Source organism: Notolabrus celidotus, chromosome 20, assembly GCF_009762535.1.
Source record: "Notolabrus celidotus isolate fNotCel1 chromosome 20, fNotCel1.pri, whole genome shotgun sequence".
Classification (NCBI taxonomy): Eukaryota; Metazoa; Chordata; class Actinopteri; order Labriformes; family Labridae; genus Notolabrus; species Notolabrus celidotus.
The window spans coordinates 8,596,585-8,612,151 of record NC_048291.1 but is presented as its reverse complement, the minus strand read 5'-3'; the positions used below and the strand labels follow the sequence as shown (position 1 = coordinate 8,612,151).

General features: G+C 35.3%; 2 protein-coding genes across 2 annotated transcripts; one reads left to right on the top strand and one right to left on the bottom strand.

Moving 5' to 3' along the window:
- Nucleotides 1–866: 866 nt before the first annotated feature.
- Nucleotides 867–8,601, bottom strand: si:dkey-204f11.64 (uncharacterized protein LOC100537752 homolog). Its single transcript, XM_034711029.1, has 4 exons — nt 8,369–8,601; nt 6,634–6,728; nt 2,233–2,359; nt 867–2,055 (listed from the first exon to the last, which is right to left on the bottom strand). The coding sequence occupies exons 2-3, from the start codon at nt 6,724–6,726 to the stop codon at nt 2,234–2,236; spliced, it is 219 nt and encodes a 72-aa protein (XP_034566920.1). The 5' UTR covers nt 6,727–6,728; nt 8,369–8,601; the 3' UTR covers nt 867–2,055; nt 2,233.
- A 10-nt stretch (nt 8,602–8,611) lies between these two features.
- Nucleotides 8,612–14,079, top strand: clpp (caseinolytic mitochondrial matrix peptidase proteolytic subunit). The gene is given in 8 exon segments (XM_034711028.1): nt 8,612–8,737; nt 9,987–10,088; nt 11,560–11,631; nt 11,726–11,822; nt 12,002–12,189; nt 13,232–13,337; nt 13,729–13,845; nt 13,848–14,079. Coding segments are annotated over 8 exon segments (801 nt in total). The 5' UTR covers nt 8,612–8,725; the 3' UTR covers nt 13,955–14,079.
- Nucleotides 14,080–15,567: the final 1,488 nt, after the last annotated feature.

Genomic DNA, 15,567 nt, shown 5'->3' with positions numbered 1-15,567 from the left:
CTCTGGAAATACTTCTGTTGTGTTGTGGTCTTTGCAGCGCGTTTTTCTAATGTATTATGTTGTGGTCTTTGCAGCGCGTTTTTCTAATGTATTATTTTGTGGTTATTGGAGCGCGTTTTCTAAATGCTGTGCATGTGTTTTTAACATGATGAAGATGTTTCTTAATTTGCTTGTGTTTTGTCTTTTTGCATGTGTTTTCTTAAGTTGCAGTGCTGTGAGCTCTCAGGGCTACCATAAGAAATACTAAAAACAACAACAACAACAAAACAAACAACAACAAAGTAGGCCAATCATGACAATCACAACAACAAAAAAGCATGAAAAATCGAGGAAACAATAAGACAAAATGACCTTGGGAATAATTTATTAGAGAGAGAGAGAGAGAGAGACAGAGAGAGAGAGAGAGAGAGAGGTGGAAAAAAGTTTTAGGACACCCCATGCATTTGTGATATATTGCATTGAGAATCACTCTTAGGTCTTCAAGTGCAACTTCTTTTAGTACAGTCACAGCCAGATTTATTTATTTTTTGTTCAGTTTTGAACACATTCTCTATTATTTGTTGACTTTACCAACAATGTTGAGAACTGACATATTGAAACTGTCAAGAATTTATTTTGTTAGTTTTTCTTGTAAACAATAAACAGAAAATATATAATTTGTATTTGTTTATGTCTGTCTAATTCTTGAAACACAAAAAAATATTTTTCTACAAATATTTCATGACAATATTTGAGATTCTGTACAATTTTAAGGGTGTCTGAAAACTTTTTTCCACCATTGTATATCTAGAGAGAAGCATCTTAAATAAAATTGGCAACAAATGCAAACAAATGTGTTTGTGCTCAGGTATGCAAGGTTCAACAAATAATATGTAAAGTGAGTTTAATGTAGAAAAAAATCAGTCAGACACATTTATTTGAAGAGACAATATCACTGTTACTCACAAAGGTATACTATATACTATATGCTTTAGTTAAGTTTACACAAAGAATCACCAGAATGACGTTTTGTCAGTGTGCTCGGCAATGTCAGTGTGTTTTTTGAAATTACACTTTATGTGTCATGAAAAAAAACAAAAAAACTTGGGGGTTTTTCACCAGAGGGCACAAGTCAGGTGATATTAATCTGATTTATTTGCAATTTGCGGTAAGATATCTTTAGATCAGTATCTTTCATACCCCATACAGCTTCACAAACACATGACATAAACAATATGTGGTAGCGTTTATTGCTTGATAATAAAAATGCAAGAAAAAGTTATAGGGAATTAACTGATACATGTTTACTGATTTATTAATCCAAACCTAGTTGGGGGGGGGGGCTTATTTTCTGGCTTTATATTGTCCTTCTGATAGCTTTCTTGTAGCTTTACATGATTAAGAGCTAAATGAATTATTTTTCCTCCTGTTACTCTGAAATATGGAATAAATAAATGGGGTAAAAAAAACTCACAAAATGCAGCTGCTGGTAAACAGAATCTAACCAAACCTTGTCTCTGAGTGCACGCTGTTATGAAAGGAAATGCCAAAGTGAGGATACAAAAAGGTTTCTGTCTGGTTGTGATCACGTGTGGCAGAGATTGGATGTTTATTGAAAACGTGCAAAAGAAGGAATAAAAAAACACATGGAGTCTAATTTTTAGATTCGCTTTGGGCGTTGCTTGCAATCAGTCAGGAATCTACCAGTGTGACTTTCATGAGACACTAAGCGTGTTTTATGAACTCAAAGATCTCTTAAATTTGCAACCGCTTTATAAAGTGCAGTGCGGCTATCACAGCAAAAATAACACGAGGTCAACGAGAGAATATGGTCAACAGAACACATATTAAGGCCGCTATAAATCTGCTATCATCTAAACTTTGAATCCTGGAAAATTCCAAAGTCTTCATAAACTCATCCTGTCAGAGTAAGTGTGAAATCCTTGTTTAAAAACTGGATTTGTCTGCATCATTCCTCAGTCGCTTTGCTGACTCTCTGCGTCCTTGCTTCTGTATCTTCAGCGGGTCACATGATGAACATCAGATCAAGTGCATGTTTGGATGTTTTACAAAGCCCTAAAAAAACAAACAGGAAGCATATTTAGCTTACGGGGATGAGTCTTGTGCTCTTACTTAAAACAGGGTCATTATTTAGTAGAGGAGAAGAGGGGGAGGGTATAACATAGAAGGGCAGAAAAGAAAAAGAGGGAATGCAAATATTAGCGGTCAATAATAGAAGAGCTGTACTCACACCTCAGAGGAGCACACATGACTTTGGAGGTCTGAAAGGGTTATCACTGGAGGGAACCCCGGTGAGGAGGGGGTCTTTGTGAGCATTCTGCAGACAGAAAGTCTTCAATTCTGCAGCAGCCTGAGAGACCTGGAAAATTATCCACATATCACTTTGTTTGGTTTGTGGTCTGCCATTTATTTGCACTTTTTGATGAGCGCTAAACCAGATCTATTTTACTGTCCATGAAGAACTGAGGGCACTCAAAATGTCACTGATGAGAACCTTATCTATACAGTCATTTCCGTGACACAACCTTTTAAAATAGGTTCTTCAAAGAAAATAAACAATATCATTTTCCTTAAGACAAGTTTTGTTTTTACACTATATCGGGGGAAACAAAGATTCTGATTCTGGTTTAATTTTGGTATTTTTTAAGAACATACATTTTTCTGAGGGTGGTAAGAAATAAAAACCTCTTGGCTGTGACTGTCTGACTTGGGGCGCTTAAAGAAATTTAAGGTTGAGCTGGCGTGGGTGTCATCCTCTGCCCTCGGTCTAAGCTGAACCTGAACAAATGATGGAATGATTTTTTTTTATGGTTTTATGTATTGGTCATTGACATGACGTGCATATTTTTGTGTCCGAATCTATTATTTTCTTTTGAAATAATTTGTTATTTTTAAGACATACATCAATTGATTCTATAAAACCTGCTTATTTTGAATACAATTTCAGTACATTCAAATATTGAGATTTATTTTATTTTAAAGTATCTCAAACCCTAAAAATGTCCGGTGGTGCAACCTCCGAGCAAGTGAACTGACTTAAAACACTATAAAAATGTATTTTAATAATAATAAATTCAAATTAAAACACCATGGCATGATTTTACATGTAAGAGCTTTGAAATAAACATAATTTCATAAATATCAATAGTTTTAAGGCACTTAAGGTTATTTAAAAACTTTTGTCCGGCAATTTGCATGTTCTCAAATGTCAGGGTGGCACCACCGTACTAATGGACCTTTACATTTTGAAAGTAACTAGTTATAATGGACTTCAACATATTAAATAATTCTTCTGGCTGAGTTAAAAGGTTTGTAGATTTCGCTTAAATAACAATAGAAAAGCTTTTATCAACTTATAGGTGGACGGTAACACTTTCCATGTCAGGTGGTACAACCAACATAAAATTGTAAAAATTATATTTATACCTGGCCAAAATAATGCAAAAATCCTAATATTGTAAAGGAATACTTCCTTAAACTTTCAGTTAGAATAAATGATAGGTAAGTACATATATTTTGACAAATATCTGGTTGCTCCATCTGACATTTTTTGGGTGTTCAAGTTAAGAAAAGGGTAAAAAAACAACAACAATTTAAACGCTTTAAAAAAATGGTATATGTTCAAACAAGCCTTGTTTGAACATATTATTCCAGACACAAAAATATGCATTGCAACCATTCTGGAAATACTTAAAAAAAAAAACTTTTTTGAGGCTTATTTTTCAACGACCCGTATCCAATTGATTATAACAGCATATATCATCTATTCCATGCAATCTTAAAATTACTTTATTACTAATAATCTTAATTAATTTATGCAGTAATTAATCTTACTGCAAATAATAATGTAAAACACACCACTACAAATGTAACTTCAGTATTCAAAGTCTTTACCTAAACTTTAAAAAGTAAAAGCACAAGCATTGTTTCACTTTATTTTATTTCATTTCATTTTTGAATTGTACTGAGCAACACAAACTGGGTATAGATAAAAAAAAATGTAGCAACCTGAATAACTTTGTGAGTATTCAAAGTAAGACTAGAATACTATGCTCGTAACACAACATCTAGTCAACATCAGTATAATTTGGATGGTATAGTGTCGTGAGTCATGATTAAAGTATTGTGACAGCTGTGCCAGGCGTTGATGAGTTTCCGCGAACCGATTGTTGTGGGCCGGCCGAGTCAAAGTCCAGGGCTGTTTTGTAGTCCCAGTCCGTCCCTGTCTTTGTATGAGTGTGTGTTCGATTCTTTTAAGTATGATGATATGAGATGTACTGGATATTGTCTAACTACAGCACTTAGGATGCCATATCGGGAGCATATCTGATATCCAGAATGGGACCACTATGACACTATCAGATAAGATTGAAATAATACATTTTCAGATATGACTAATAACATATTTTGAATGCCACACACAACACATTTCTGATGTCAGCTCTTTTTATTTAATGTGAATGTAACATTTTACATTTCTGGAGACACTATATTAGATGAGGAACGTTCTGCTCTGTATTTCTCGTAGGGTTAAAAGGACTTTTGTGTTTTGAAGGGTACTTTGGAGCAACATTTGTGTATACACTCCCAGTCACAAGTTTGGAAACACCTTCTCATTTAAGGGTTTGTATTTATTTTAATTATTTGAAACACTGTAGATTAATACCAAATACATCAAAACAACAAAATAACATATATGGAATTATGTAATTAACAAAAAACTGTGAAACAAACCAGAATATGTTTTATATTTTAGGTTCTGTAAGGTAGCCCCCTTTTTCCTTCATGACAGCTTTGCACACTCTTGGTATTCTCTCAGTCTGCTTCATGAAGTGGTCTCCTGGAATGGTTTCTAATTAACATGAGCCTCGTCAAGAGTTCATTTGTAGAATGATTTGCCTTCTTAATGTGTTTGAGACCATCAGTTGTGTTGTTCAGAGGTAGGGTTAGTACACAATAGATAGCCCTATTTGACTACTGTTGTAACCCATATTATGGCAAAACCAGATTATTTCATAGTTTAGATGTCTTAAGTATTAAACCACAATGTTGAAAATAATCAAAATAAATAAAAACCTTGAATGAGAAGGTGTGTCCAAACTTTTGTTTGGTAGTGTATGTATACATGTATTTATCTAATAACACATAATCCAGGTAGAGGCAGAAATTATTACTCTTTGTCTGTCCATCCATCAATCAATCTTTATTTATATAGCATCAAATCACAACAAACGTTATCTGATGAGGCTTTACAAACAGAGCAGGTCTAGCTCTGTACTCTATGTTACATTATTAATAAAGACCCAACATCAAGACAGGGTAAGACTCAGTCTGATCTCTCTTAATCCACCATGAGCAGAGCACTTTGCAGCATTTAGCAAGTTACAGCGGCACGGACAAACTTCCTTTAACAGGCAGAAACCTCGAGCGGAATCATGTTAGACAGCCATCTGCCTCGATCGAGTCGGGGTTGGAAAGAGGGATAAAGGGGATGAAAAGACAGAGAGATGATATCGCACCATCCCTTTATCCAACACCATCACAACAATGGCTGTTCACCATGAGTCTGGTTTTGCCTGAGGTTTCTGCCTGTTAGAGAATGTTTTTCCTTGCCACTGTTGTCAAGAGTTGCCAAAGGCCCCCTCGTGGTAGATTGACGTTGGGTCTTTGTAAATAATATTACAAAATGTACAGCTTAGACCTGCTTTTAAGGTGAACTGTCTTACATTTGTTATGGATTGGAGCTAATTCGAATAGATTGATGATATGGATTGATAAACCAATAACACCTGTGTCTCTGAGGTACATTTACATTATTTGTGGAGTTTAGTAACTTAGAAGAGAGCGCTAGATGAGCTGAAGATCTCTCTCTGTGGGGATCATTTCTGTAATGTTGTCAGACTCTTTGAATAACAGTACGAGCCTGTCAGTGACAAGAACAAGAACTTCTCGTGGACAGACTTTGAGTTGCACTTTTGCAGAAATGGACTTTAGCAATCTTCTGGGGCAATTTTAAAACTGTTTGTAACTGTGAGTCATTTTAATCCAAATATACAATTTATCTGACGATACAACATTGAAAGTGTCCCCCACCTCACACCACAGCACTCATTCAAAATCATTTGAGCCTTCACCAGCTGTGTTTCCATCATCCTGACTATCAATCACAAGGTGAAGTATGAAATCCTGTTTGCTTGTTTACTGACTACCTTTGCGACTGTAACTAATGTCAAGTATTTCTGTGATTTGTTTCTTCTGCAGCCCACTGCTCCATGTGTAACACAGACACACTTGAAGCTGGTCTGACTTCTGTTCTAAATCAATCACAGCAGTCTGCAGCACAATCAACAAAGATCTCACTGTGCTGCTCTCGCAAAGAGACGTCTGTTTGCTACCATTTCACTGCACTACTTTGCACACCAGGATACAACACCCTGGGTTTTAAATAACTTCTCACACAAACCTATCGTGTTGGAAAAAAGTTTTCTTATTCGTAGCTGAAGTTTATGGAGTTTCAAAAAATCTAAACAAGTGTGTAGTCACTAAACAGAAACACAAATCAGAACTCTACAACCACATACATACTCTGAATTTTGATTTGATACAAGCATGTGTACGGTGTGTGTCGTGTACCTTGATCCTCCTGACGCTGGCCTCCAAACGGAGCTGCTTCACGGCCTTCTGAGCGAGAGCTAAGCTGCTGCTGGCGGCGCTGTTATTTGACATGACTGAGACAGAGACACGAGGAGTCAGTTCTGTTTCAGTGCAAGGCGCTAATAACACACAAAAGCCCATTCACTCACTGCTTTATACACCCACCCACCCATCAACACACACACATACACACACTCTCAAGCACACACACATTGAGTTCAGAGTTGTTTCTGTAAATAACTTGTTGTAAATTATTGTAGCCTGCTTTTAATGGTGAAGAAAATATTGCTTTAGTAAACAGAGAAACACTCTAATAAAATATTCTTAATCTTTAACAAAACAGTGTGTGTTACGAATTTAACAATTCACTTTTTTTAATTACTATTATTATTATTATTATTATTATTAAGTTTGTTAATGTAGTTCTAATGAAGATCCTTAACATTTTCTTTTATAATGACATTTACATTTTATTTAATACTGTGCATTACACAGTAAGTGTATGACCACAAATGTGCCATTATTCAACATGATCATTGCTATATTAGACAATATAGTATGTTCTGATATTATATCAATGTTGATAAAAATGCTAAAGTTGTACTGATGTAAAAGCAACTTTTGGTCACTTTTATTTAGTTAGTCAAGGTGGGCCTATAATTTAAATCTTTAAATCTAAATTCTATTAGATAATTTGAGGCTTTAAAGTTCACCACAACACATAAACTCTTATGTTTAATGAATATAAATATTAAAGGAAAGTATTAACATAAAGTCAAGATGGCCTTAACTGTTATAAAATGTACACTTTAAATATCATTTAATTATTATTTCATTATTTTATCTTGTTTTTTTCTCTAAAGTAGGAGTAAAGCTGTTTGCTTGCTCTCTTTTCTGTGCTATTTCTGTTTATTGTATGCACCTACATAAAACAACAACCCTCCTTTAGCTGTTTTATACACAAGTTTAAGACTTTTTTCCATCACTGAAAAAGTGTAACTCAAGTAGGATTGCAAAAAAGATAAAACATAAATTTTCTAACTTACTCTTGGTTTAAATTATGATCTTGTATTTTTTAAATTATATTTCTCCTTTTGTTTTGTGTTATATACTGTATATACCTTGTATTTTATTTAAAAATTTACATTTGAAAAACTGTTTGTTACTTATACCCCAGATATAGTACATATTTTATTTTTTTAATTTTGTTTATCAGACTCTATTTACGTGCAATAATTACTTCATCCCTTCTTCTTACATGTGAAATACTTTTCTACCCATCCTCTAGGTTCTGTACATTGTTTTGTACCTATGCTACAAGTCTGTGCACCGCATCACTGGTTTTGTAAATATTTGTAATTTACTTGTTTAGTTGTGTATATAATTTCGTAAGATATGCTTATTTTACTTATTAATTTGAATTGCTAATAACTTTTTTAATAATGACTATTAATAGACTCTTATTTACTTTATACTGTTTTGCACTATCTACTTTGCTGCTGTAACACTTTAAATCTCCCCGTTGTGGAACAAATAAAGGAATATCTTATCTTATCTCTTATCTTGTTATTTCAAGGTTATTTAGGATATGTTCTTTATGATGTATATTCTGTTTATCCTCATAGATATGTTGTGTATTTTACTTAATGTTCAATAAAAAAATAAAATAAAAAGAACCTACGTAAAACAGTCTGTGTGTATATGTAAACCAAACCTTGGCAATGGACCCGTTCCTGATTCCTAATTTTCAACAGAGGAGTAATCACTGCAGATGTACTAAATATAGATGGATTTAACCGAAATCAAACTATAAGGTAGTCATGTATCGGATTGTTATACTAAATGTTTTGAGTCGGCTTTTATGAGCATAGAATAGCCAGAGTTTGATGTGTTGTTTGATATAAACTCAACACCGAAACGCTCCACAGACAGTCCGGCAGGGGGCGCTTCAGCAACAACTGCTTAAATTCAAGCGTAGAAGAAGAAGACACGGTTCAAAGTTCAAACAAGAACTGTTTCCGGCTCACGTCGGGGTCACACACGGGGGGAGTAAAACCTTAAAGACTTTAAAATGCTGTTACGAGTGAGTACTACTCTTATTTTTCTGGAACCTTCTTCTTAATACCAGTCTTAATGTAATTAAGTTGATGATAAAAGCGTGTTTTCGTGTTGTTATGGACAGCTGGTCGTGTTTAGCGTGTTTGCTCTGAGTTAGCTTGTGTAACATTACTTCATGGCATCACCTCTAAACCTGACAGCTCCATCTCTAACGTCACTGATAAACTTTAAAACAATAATCTCCTTAATATGATACCTCTCTCCGAAGACATAAAGCCAATGTAATCGTAAATTTACCCGTAACATTTTCACACCTTGTTGTTTTAAGGATGACATAACAGTGGTGTTGTGTACACTGTGTCTCTTACAGAGTGAATAACCTTATGTTACAAAATCAGCTGTTCTTACAAAGATATAACAATTTATACCGCTCAAATAAACTAAATAAGTAACATAATTGCACTGTAGTTGAAATAATTTTAAACAATTTAGTGAATCAAATATTTTAGATTCTTTTTAAAAAACATTTATAAGCTGCTTATCACACTGACAGAAGTCTAGAGGGTTATTTTTGTATTATTGTGTGCCATGACTCCGTCATCTACAATCCTTTCAGCACTGTTTGAAGCACATGCAGCAGAGCATCACCGCTGTACAGACACTATAAATAGAAAAACAGTAGTTATTAATGTTAAATATTGCGCTTAAAGTTATGTAAAGAGGCAGTTTTGTGAGTACATATCAGAATCAGAATCAGAATCAGAATCAGAATCAGCTTTATTCGCCAAGTATGCTTGAACACACAAGGAATTTGACTTTGGTAAACTGTGCTCTCTTTGTACAAGGCATAAGAATAGGAATAAGAATAAGAACTACAATAAAAAATAAAATGAAAATATAATAACAATAACCTTAGCTATAAATACAAAGAAACAACAAATAGCTTGACTAATATGTACAGGTAAAAATATGATAAAGTGCAGTGGTGAGTTGCAGAGGTAGTTTTACATTATAAAATAGAAGTTAAATAATACAAAAATAGAAATATGGAATTCTGCTTGAGAATTGTTGCATTGTATATCTACATGTATCAGTTCAAGGTCTTCAAAGATGAGATCTATTTTCATTCCAGCACAGAAACGATCCACATTAGCTGCAATAACTGCTTAATATCTGTATATTTAACTATAGCAAAGTTGTCAAAGAGATATTTATATTTTATTTGTTTGTTTTTTAAATATATGATAACTTATCTACCAATTTTTGCTTTTCAGAGGGTGTTACAAATTGGAGGCCTGACACTGAAGCACAGCAGGTCCATCCACCACAGTCCTGTATGGAGGAGTCCTCTTATACCCATAGTTGTAGAGCAGACGGTAAGTCAGATGAAGATAATACTCATCTACTCATCTTCTAACAGCTGATGCATTGACGAGCACACAAACTATGAGGGTCACGTAATCAATATAATCCTATGTCATCTTTTTTGCAGTAGAAACATCAAGTCAGAGCGTCCTCAAATGCATTAAAAAGACAAGTACAAACATAAGCTGTAGCTGATGATTATCTGTATCTTATCCCATCTTATCTTCATCTTTCTGGCATTAATTCAATGCAGGTGAAAGCTAGTTCACCTAACAGCTGGTTCACATTTCATGCTCATACACCAAAGTAAATGTCTGCAGCGTGGGAGTATTACAAAAACTCTGAGGAAGATCAGAGATATCCAGTTTGTAAGATATGTTCCAGTGACATTTAAAGAGGGACTATGAGGGAATAATTATGGTAGCTGGGAAGTGCAATGCAAATTTACGAAGGATGAAACGCGTTTACAAAGTTGGAGACAAATTTACATTTTGGAAAAAAACATTTTTACATTTTATATAACAAAATGACATTAGCAAAACCCTTTTACCAAGGCCCCAACAAATGACAAAATCTGAAACACTTTTACAAGCGATGAGACCATTTTACAAGTGACGGAACATTTTTATCAGTCCTGAAAAAAATGGAATTTACCAACGATTTTCAAAATAAAAGACGTCTGTAATATGAAACTGTGCAACAGCCAGGGAATTCATATATATTGACATTAACAACCCTGTTTTCCCTTAAATATTTTGATTCAGACTGATAAGAGAACACCTCAAAATGTGTTTCTGCCCATCACAGCTATATCTGATTTGGTATTTCAAAATAAATGGTTTTTATTTTAAATTCCAAATCAGATAGCTGTGATTGGTAGGAACACATTTTGAGGTGTTCTCTTACCAGTCTGAGTCAAAATATTTTAGAGGAAACATGGTTATTAATGTCAAATATATATGCATTCCCTGGCTGCTGCACATTTTCATATTACAGACATCTTTTTTTGAAAATCATTGGTCCACTCCTTTTCTGTCAGAATCTGACGTTTGTAATTTTGTTTCGTGACCGCTAAAATATTCCGTTGCTTGTAAAATGGTCTCATTGCTTGTAAAAGTGTTTCTAATCTTGTACATGTGTTCTGTCCTCTGTAAAAGTGTTTTGCAAATGTAATTTTGCTTTATAAAATTTTAAAATGTTTCCAAATTGTAAATTTGTCTCCAACTTTGTAAATCTGCATTGCACTTCCCAGCCGTTGTAAATACAGCAACAGTCAAAAATTAATTTAAAAACAGACACAAAGGAGGATAAGGTCTCATATCTCCTGTGCATGGTGATGACATCATAATATGATTAAAAACTCAACCAAAAGAAGTGTCCCTACACAACGGTTCAGCTCTTTCATTCGACACAATCCCTCATGAAGTGGTTTGTTGTGTTCCTGCAGTTAAAACCAAATCTGTCTTTTTGTTTTGTTCCCAGGGGAGAGGAGAGCGGGCGTACGACATCTACTCTCGCCTGCTGAGAGAGAGAATCATCTGTGTGATGGGTCCTGTAAGTGTCTCCATGATGTGACTATAGTGAACCTTTTAGAAATGTGTGTTTCTATTTTTGATATTTACCCTCTCTCTCTCTCTCCTCTGCGCAGATCGATGACTCTGTAGCCAGCCTGGTTATTGCCCAGCTGCTCTTCTTACAGTCAGAAAGCAACAACAAACCAATCCACATGTACATCAACAGTCCTGGTAAGAGCGGCAGAAAGGAGCTGAGAATGTACAAAACATAACATCCTGAATATGAGGATATCAAATAACACAGATATATTTTAGTGATCTGATCCCTCTTGTGATTCAGAACCTAAGTTCAAGAATCTTGCTTAAGTATGAGTGCATAAAATTAATATTCCTCCTCTCTCTCCCTCCAGGCGGTGTGGTGACAGCAGGCCTAGCCATTTATGACACTATGCAGTACATCCTTAATCCCATCTCCACCTGGTGTGTCGGTCAGGCAGCCAGCATGGGCAGTCTGCTCCTGGCAGCAGGAACGTCGGGCATGAGGCATTCACTGCCCAATGCCCGCATCATGGTTCACCAGCCATCAGGAGGAGCCAGGGTAGGGGGTCTACTCACCGGGGGGTCCATTAATACAGATCTGAAATCAGTAGGCTGGTAGTAATACAAGGTCTGACATTTAGAGGGGAAGTGTGAAAGACTTTCCACCACACTAATGAAAAAAAGGAGATTTGATTGTGATGAAAAATTATATATTGTTGAAATTATTATTGAAATTATGAGATTCAATTTAAAAATTATGAGATTCATAGTCCAAATAGTTAGGTTAAAAGGTCAAATTTATGACATAAAATGTCTAAATAATGAGATTAAGTCTAAATCATGAGAATGTCTAAATTGTGAGATCAAAAATCAAAATTATGAGATTAAAAGTCAAAATGATGGGTTAAAAAAATCTAAATTATGAGATTAAAAGCCAAAATAATGAGTTTAAAAATCTAAATTTTGAGATTAAAAGTCAAAATAATGAGTTTAAAAGTTTAAATTAGGAGACTAAAAGTTGAAATTGAGATTAAAACTCCAAATTAAAAGATTAAAGGTATAAATCATGAGATAGCGTCAAAATCACGAGTTCAAAAATAGAAATTATGATACTAAAATTGAAAATTTTGAGATTTAAACTCCAAATTATGAGATTGAAAGTTTAAATTATGAGATTGAAAGTTTAAATTATGAGATTGAAAGTTTAAATTATGAGATTGAAAGTTTAAATTATGAGATTAAAAATCAAAATTTGAGATAAATTAAAATTATGAGATTAAAAGACCAAATCATGAGATAAAAATGAAATGATAGAGTAAGTAATTTTAATTAAATTATAAAAGGATATAATTGTGAAATAAAAAGTCACAGTTATGAGTGAAACATTCAAATTGTGAGATTAATTTGTAATTATGTGTTAAGAATTGGAATTCTGAATTATTGTCTCTTAATTTTGTCATACTTTGTTTTTTTATTAAACAATTTTTTTTAATTTTTTTTTTATTAAGGCTCTGTCTCCTCTCTTGTTTTTAATAACCTGACAAAGAGGGGTTTCCAGAAGGCTTTAGTATAAAGTAAAAACTGTGTTTCTGTGTGTGCAGGGTCAGGCCACAGACATCGCCATCCAGGCTGAAGAGATCCTGAAGCTGAAGAGACAGATCAACACCATCTACGCCAAACACACGGGGCAGCCTCTGGCAACCATCGGTAGGTTTAACAAGTCACTGCTGCTGCTGCCTACAGAGAAAATCTCTCACTTCACACATTTAGTTTCAGTATGTTGGCCAAAACAACTTGATACAGGGAATAAAATGTCTGTTTGCATTTTCTGCTTCTTCTGCCACCTTTTGTTAAACTTTGAAATAACTCCACTGAAATGAAAAGTACTCATGAAGGCACATTTTGAGATTTTTAGCAAACTATTTCTGCTTTAATGTTCAACAAAGTGTACAAGTTAAGAACAGGGAGTATTGCTGAGCTGTGGAGAAGTGCATCAGGAGGTGTTCATTGATAAACTGCTGTGTAGACATATGTAAAACGTGCTCATGGTACTGTAAGGTGTCAGTATTGAATGGATGCTCCTTTCTCTTCCCTGTAGAGGGCGTGATGGAGAGGGATCGCTACATGAGCCCCATGGAGGCGCAGGACTTTGGCATCATTGATCGCGTCCTAGTCCATCCACCTCAGGCCGGCCAGGACGAACCTGAGCTGGTTCAGAAGAGCCAGCATCTACAGCCAGTCCCACCCCGCAGCCTGAGTCCACAGCTCCAGAGAACACCTCCCCAGGCACAAACCCCCCCTCCTCATACAAACCTGAGCCATGAACGCACCGTGGCGCAGCTCACTGGATTTCCTGAAGCCAAAAACCTCTGTGGCGTGTTCATCTTTTGTCTTACTGGCTTCTTTCCTCTCCCTCAAAGCAACTCAAACAAGACTCTGCAGAGTCCACACCTGCAGGGATCTTATGCAAAGATCTGACAGTAGAGACTTGTTTTCATGGAATGTGAATCTCATGTTTGTTGGAGGTTTTTAAAACACATTTTCAGGTTGATCTAAATTTCCCCAGTCATGAAATAAAGTGGAAGGAAAAGACAGATTCTGAAAATAGTTTGTCAATCGTTTGGGCGCACAAGCTGTTCATAACTCATAACTCAAGAACACTTGAGTACTACAGCTAAGTTACCAACACACAGCTACATGATTTACAGTTTTTTGAAGAGAGTGGAAGAACATTAAGACCGTGGAGCCATGTTTGTCTGTACCGTCCTGCTGCAGATACTTAACAGTAGAGAGGACTGTCTTACCCTTTATCTGAACTCATATTTTTAATAAATATGATTATTTTGACCACGAAATCAACTGCTTCTTCTTCTCCCTAACATGTAAACTCCATCTTCAGGTAGGAGCGACCTCCCAACACTATCCTGTGTGTGAAACCAGGATGATGCGCGTCAGTTGCTCCGTGGTGAGGCATTAAAAAAACATGCAAAAGAAATTTGAGAAGTAAAGCATTATAACTCCCCCTTGATACATAACACTGAATAGCACATTGTTTCTGACCGTTATCTGAGCTCTGCATGACTTGTATTTCCTCATTTGGCTGAAAGATTGAAACAAGGATAGAGAAAATTTGCATGATAGTTCTTTGGACTCTCACCTTCCTTTTCCCCCTCTTTCAAAGCCAGTAACTCAATCTCCTTTCCTCATTCATCCCCTTTTAGACACGCAAGCCTCTATAAAGCATACTTTCCACAAACATGGCGTGTCTTTTAAAGGTGCCAAGGGGGAAATTATTTGTTCCAGTAGCTTACAACACGGGAGAGGGTAATACAACAGTTGTACTTACATAGTTGAAATATTATAATAATAATGATAAAGGAAAAAATGAAATAGAATATAGCAAATATTACAGATGTATACACACTATGTACTTCTAGCTTATGAATAGATAGTAAGGTAAGTTATTGCGCAGATAAAATTGTACCAGGTTACTAAAAACATACACAGGATGAAAAACAGTGTAATTCAAATGTGAGATGGTTACAACAGTTTGTGCGAGAATCATAAACAATGACCTGGAAAGACAGAGACAGTGTCAAGTCACAAAGTAACTGCCATGTAGTGAAGAGAAAGATGATGACATTTGATTAACGGCAATCAATAAAGTCATTTTGCAAGAAGAAAAATCTGTCCTTTTATTTTCTCACAGCTTTTAATCCCCCTTAGATGGATTGTTTTGGATACAGACCAATAATAACTTGTGTGAACCAACCTGTCAGGAATGTTTTTTCTTCAGAAAACCATGACTCACTCCATTTTCCCCCTCTTACAGAGAAATGGTTTGATTTCCATGTAACTCGTTAAGTGTTATCTCTCTCACGCTTCAACAGAGATTCAACGGCTGGATGTTTGATCCTTTCCAGATAACTGCTTACGG

Coding starts and splice junctions, on each gene's coding strand:
- si:dkey-204f11.64 (XM_034711029.1), bottom strand. CDS start 6,726: ATGTCAAATAACAGCGCCGCCAGCAGCAGCTTAGCTCTCGCTCAGAAG. Junction 2,360..6,633: donor CCAGCGTCAGGAGGATCAAG/GTACACGACACA, acceptor ATAATTTTCCAG/GTCTCTCAGGCTGCTGCAGA.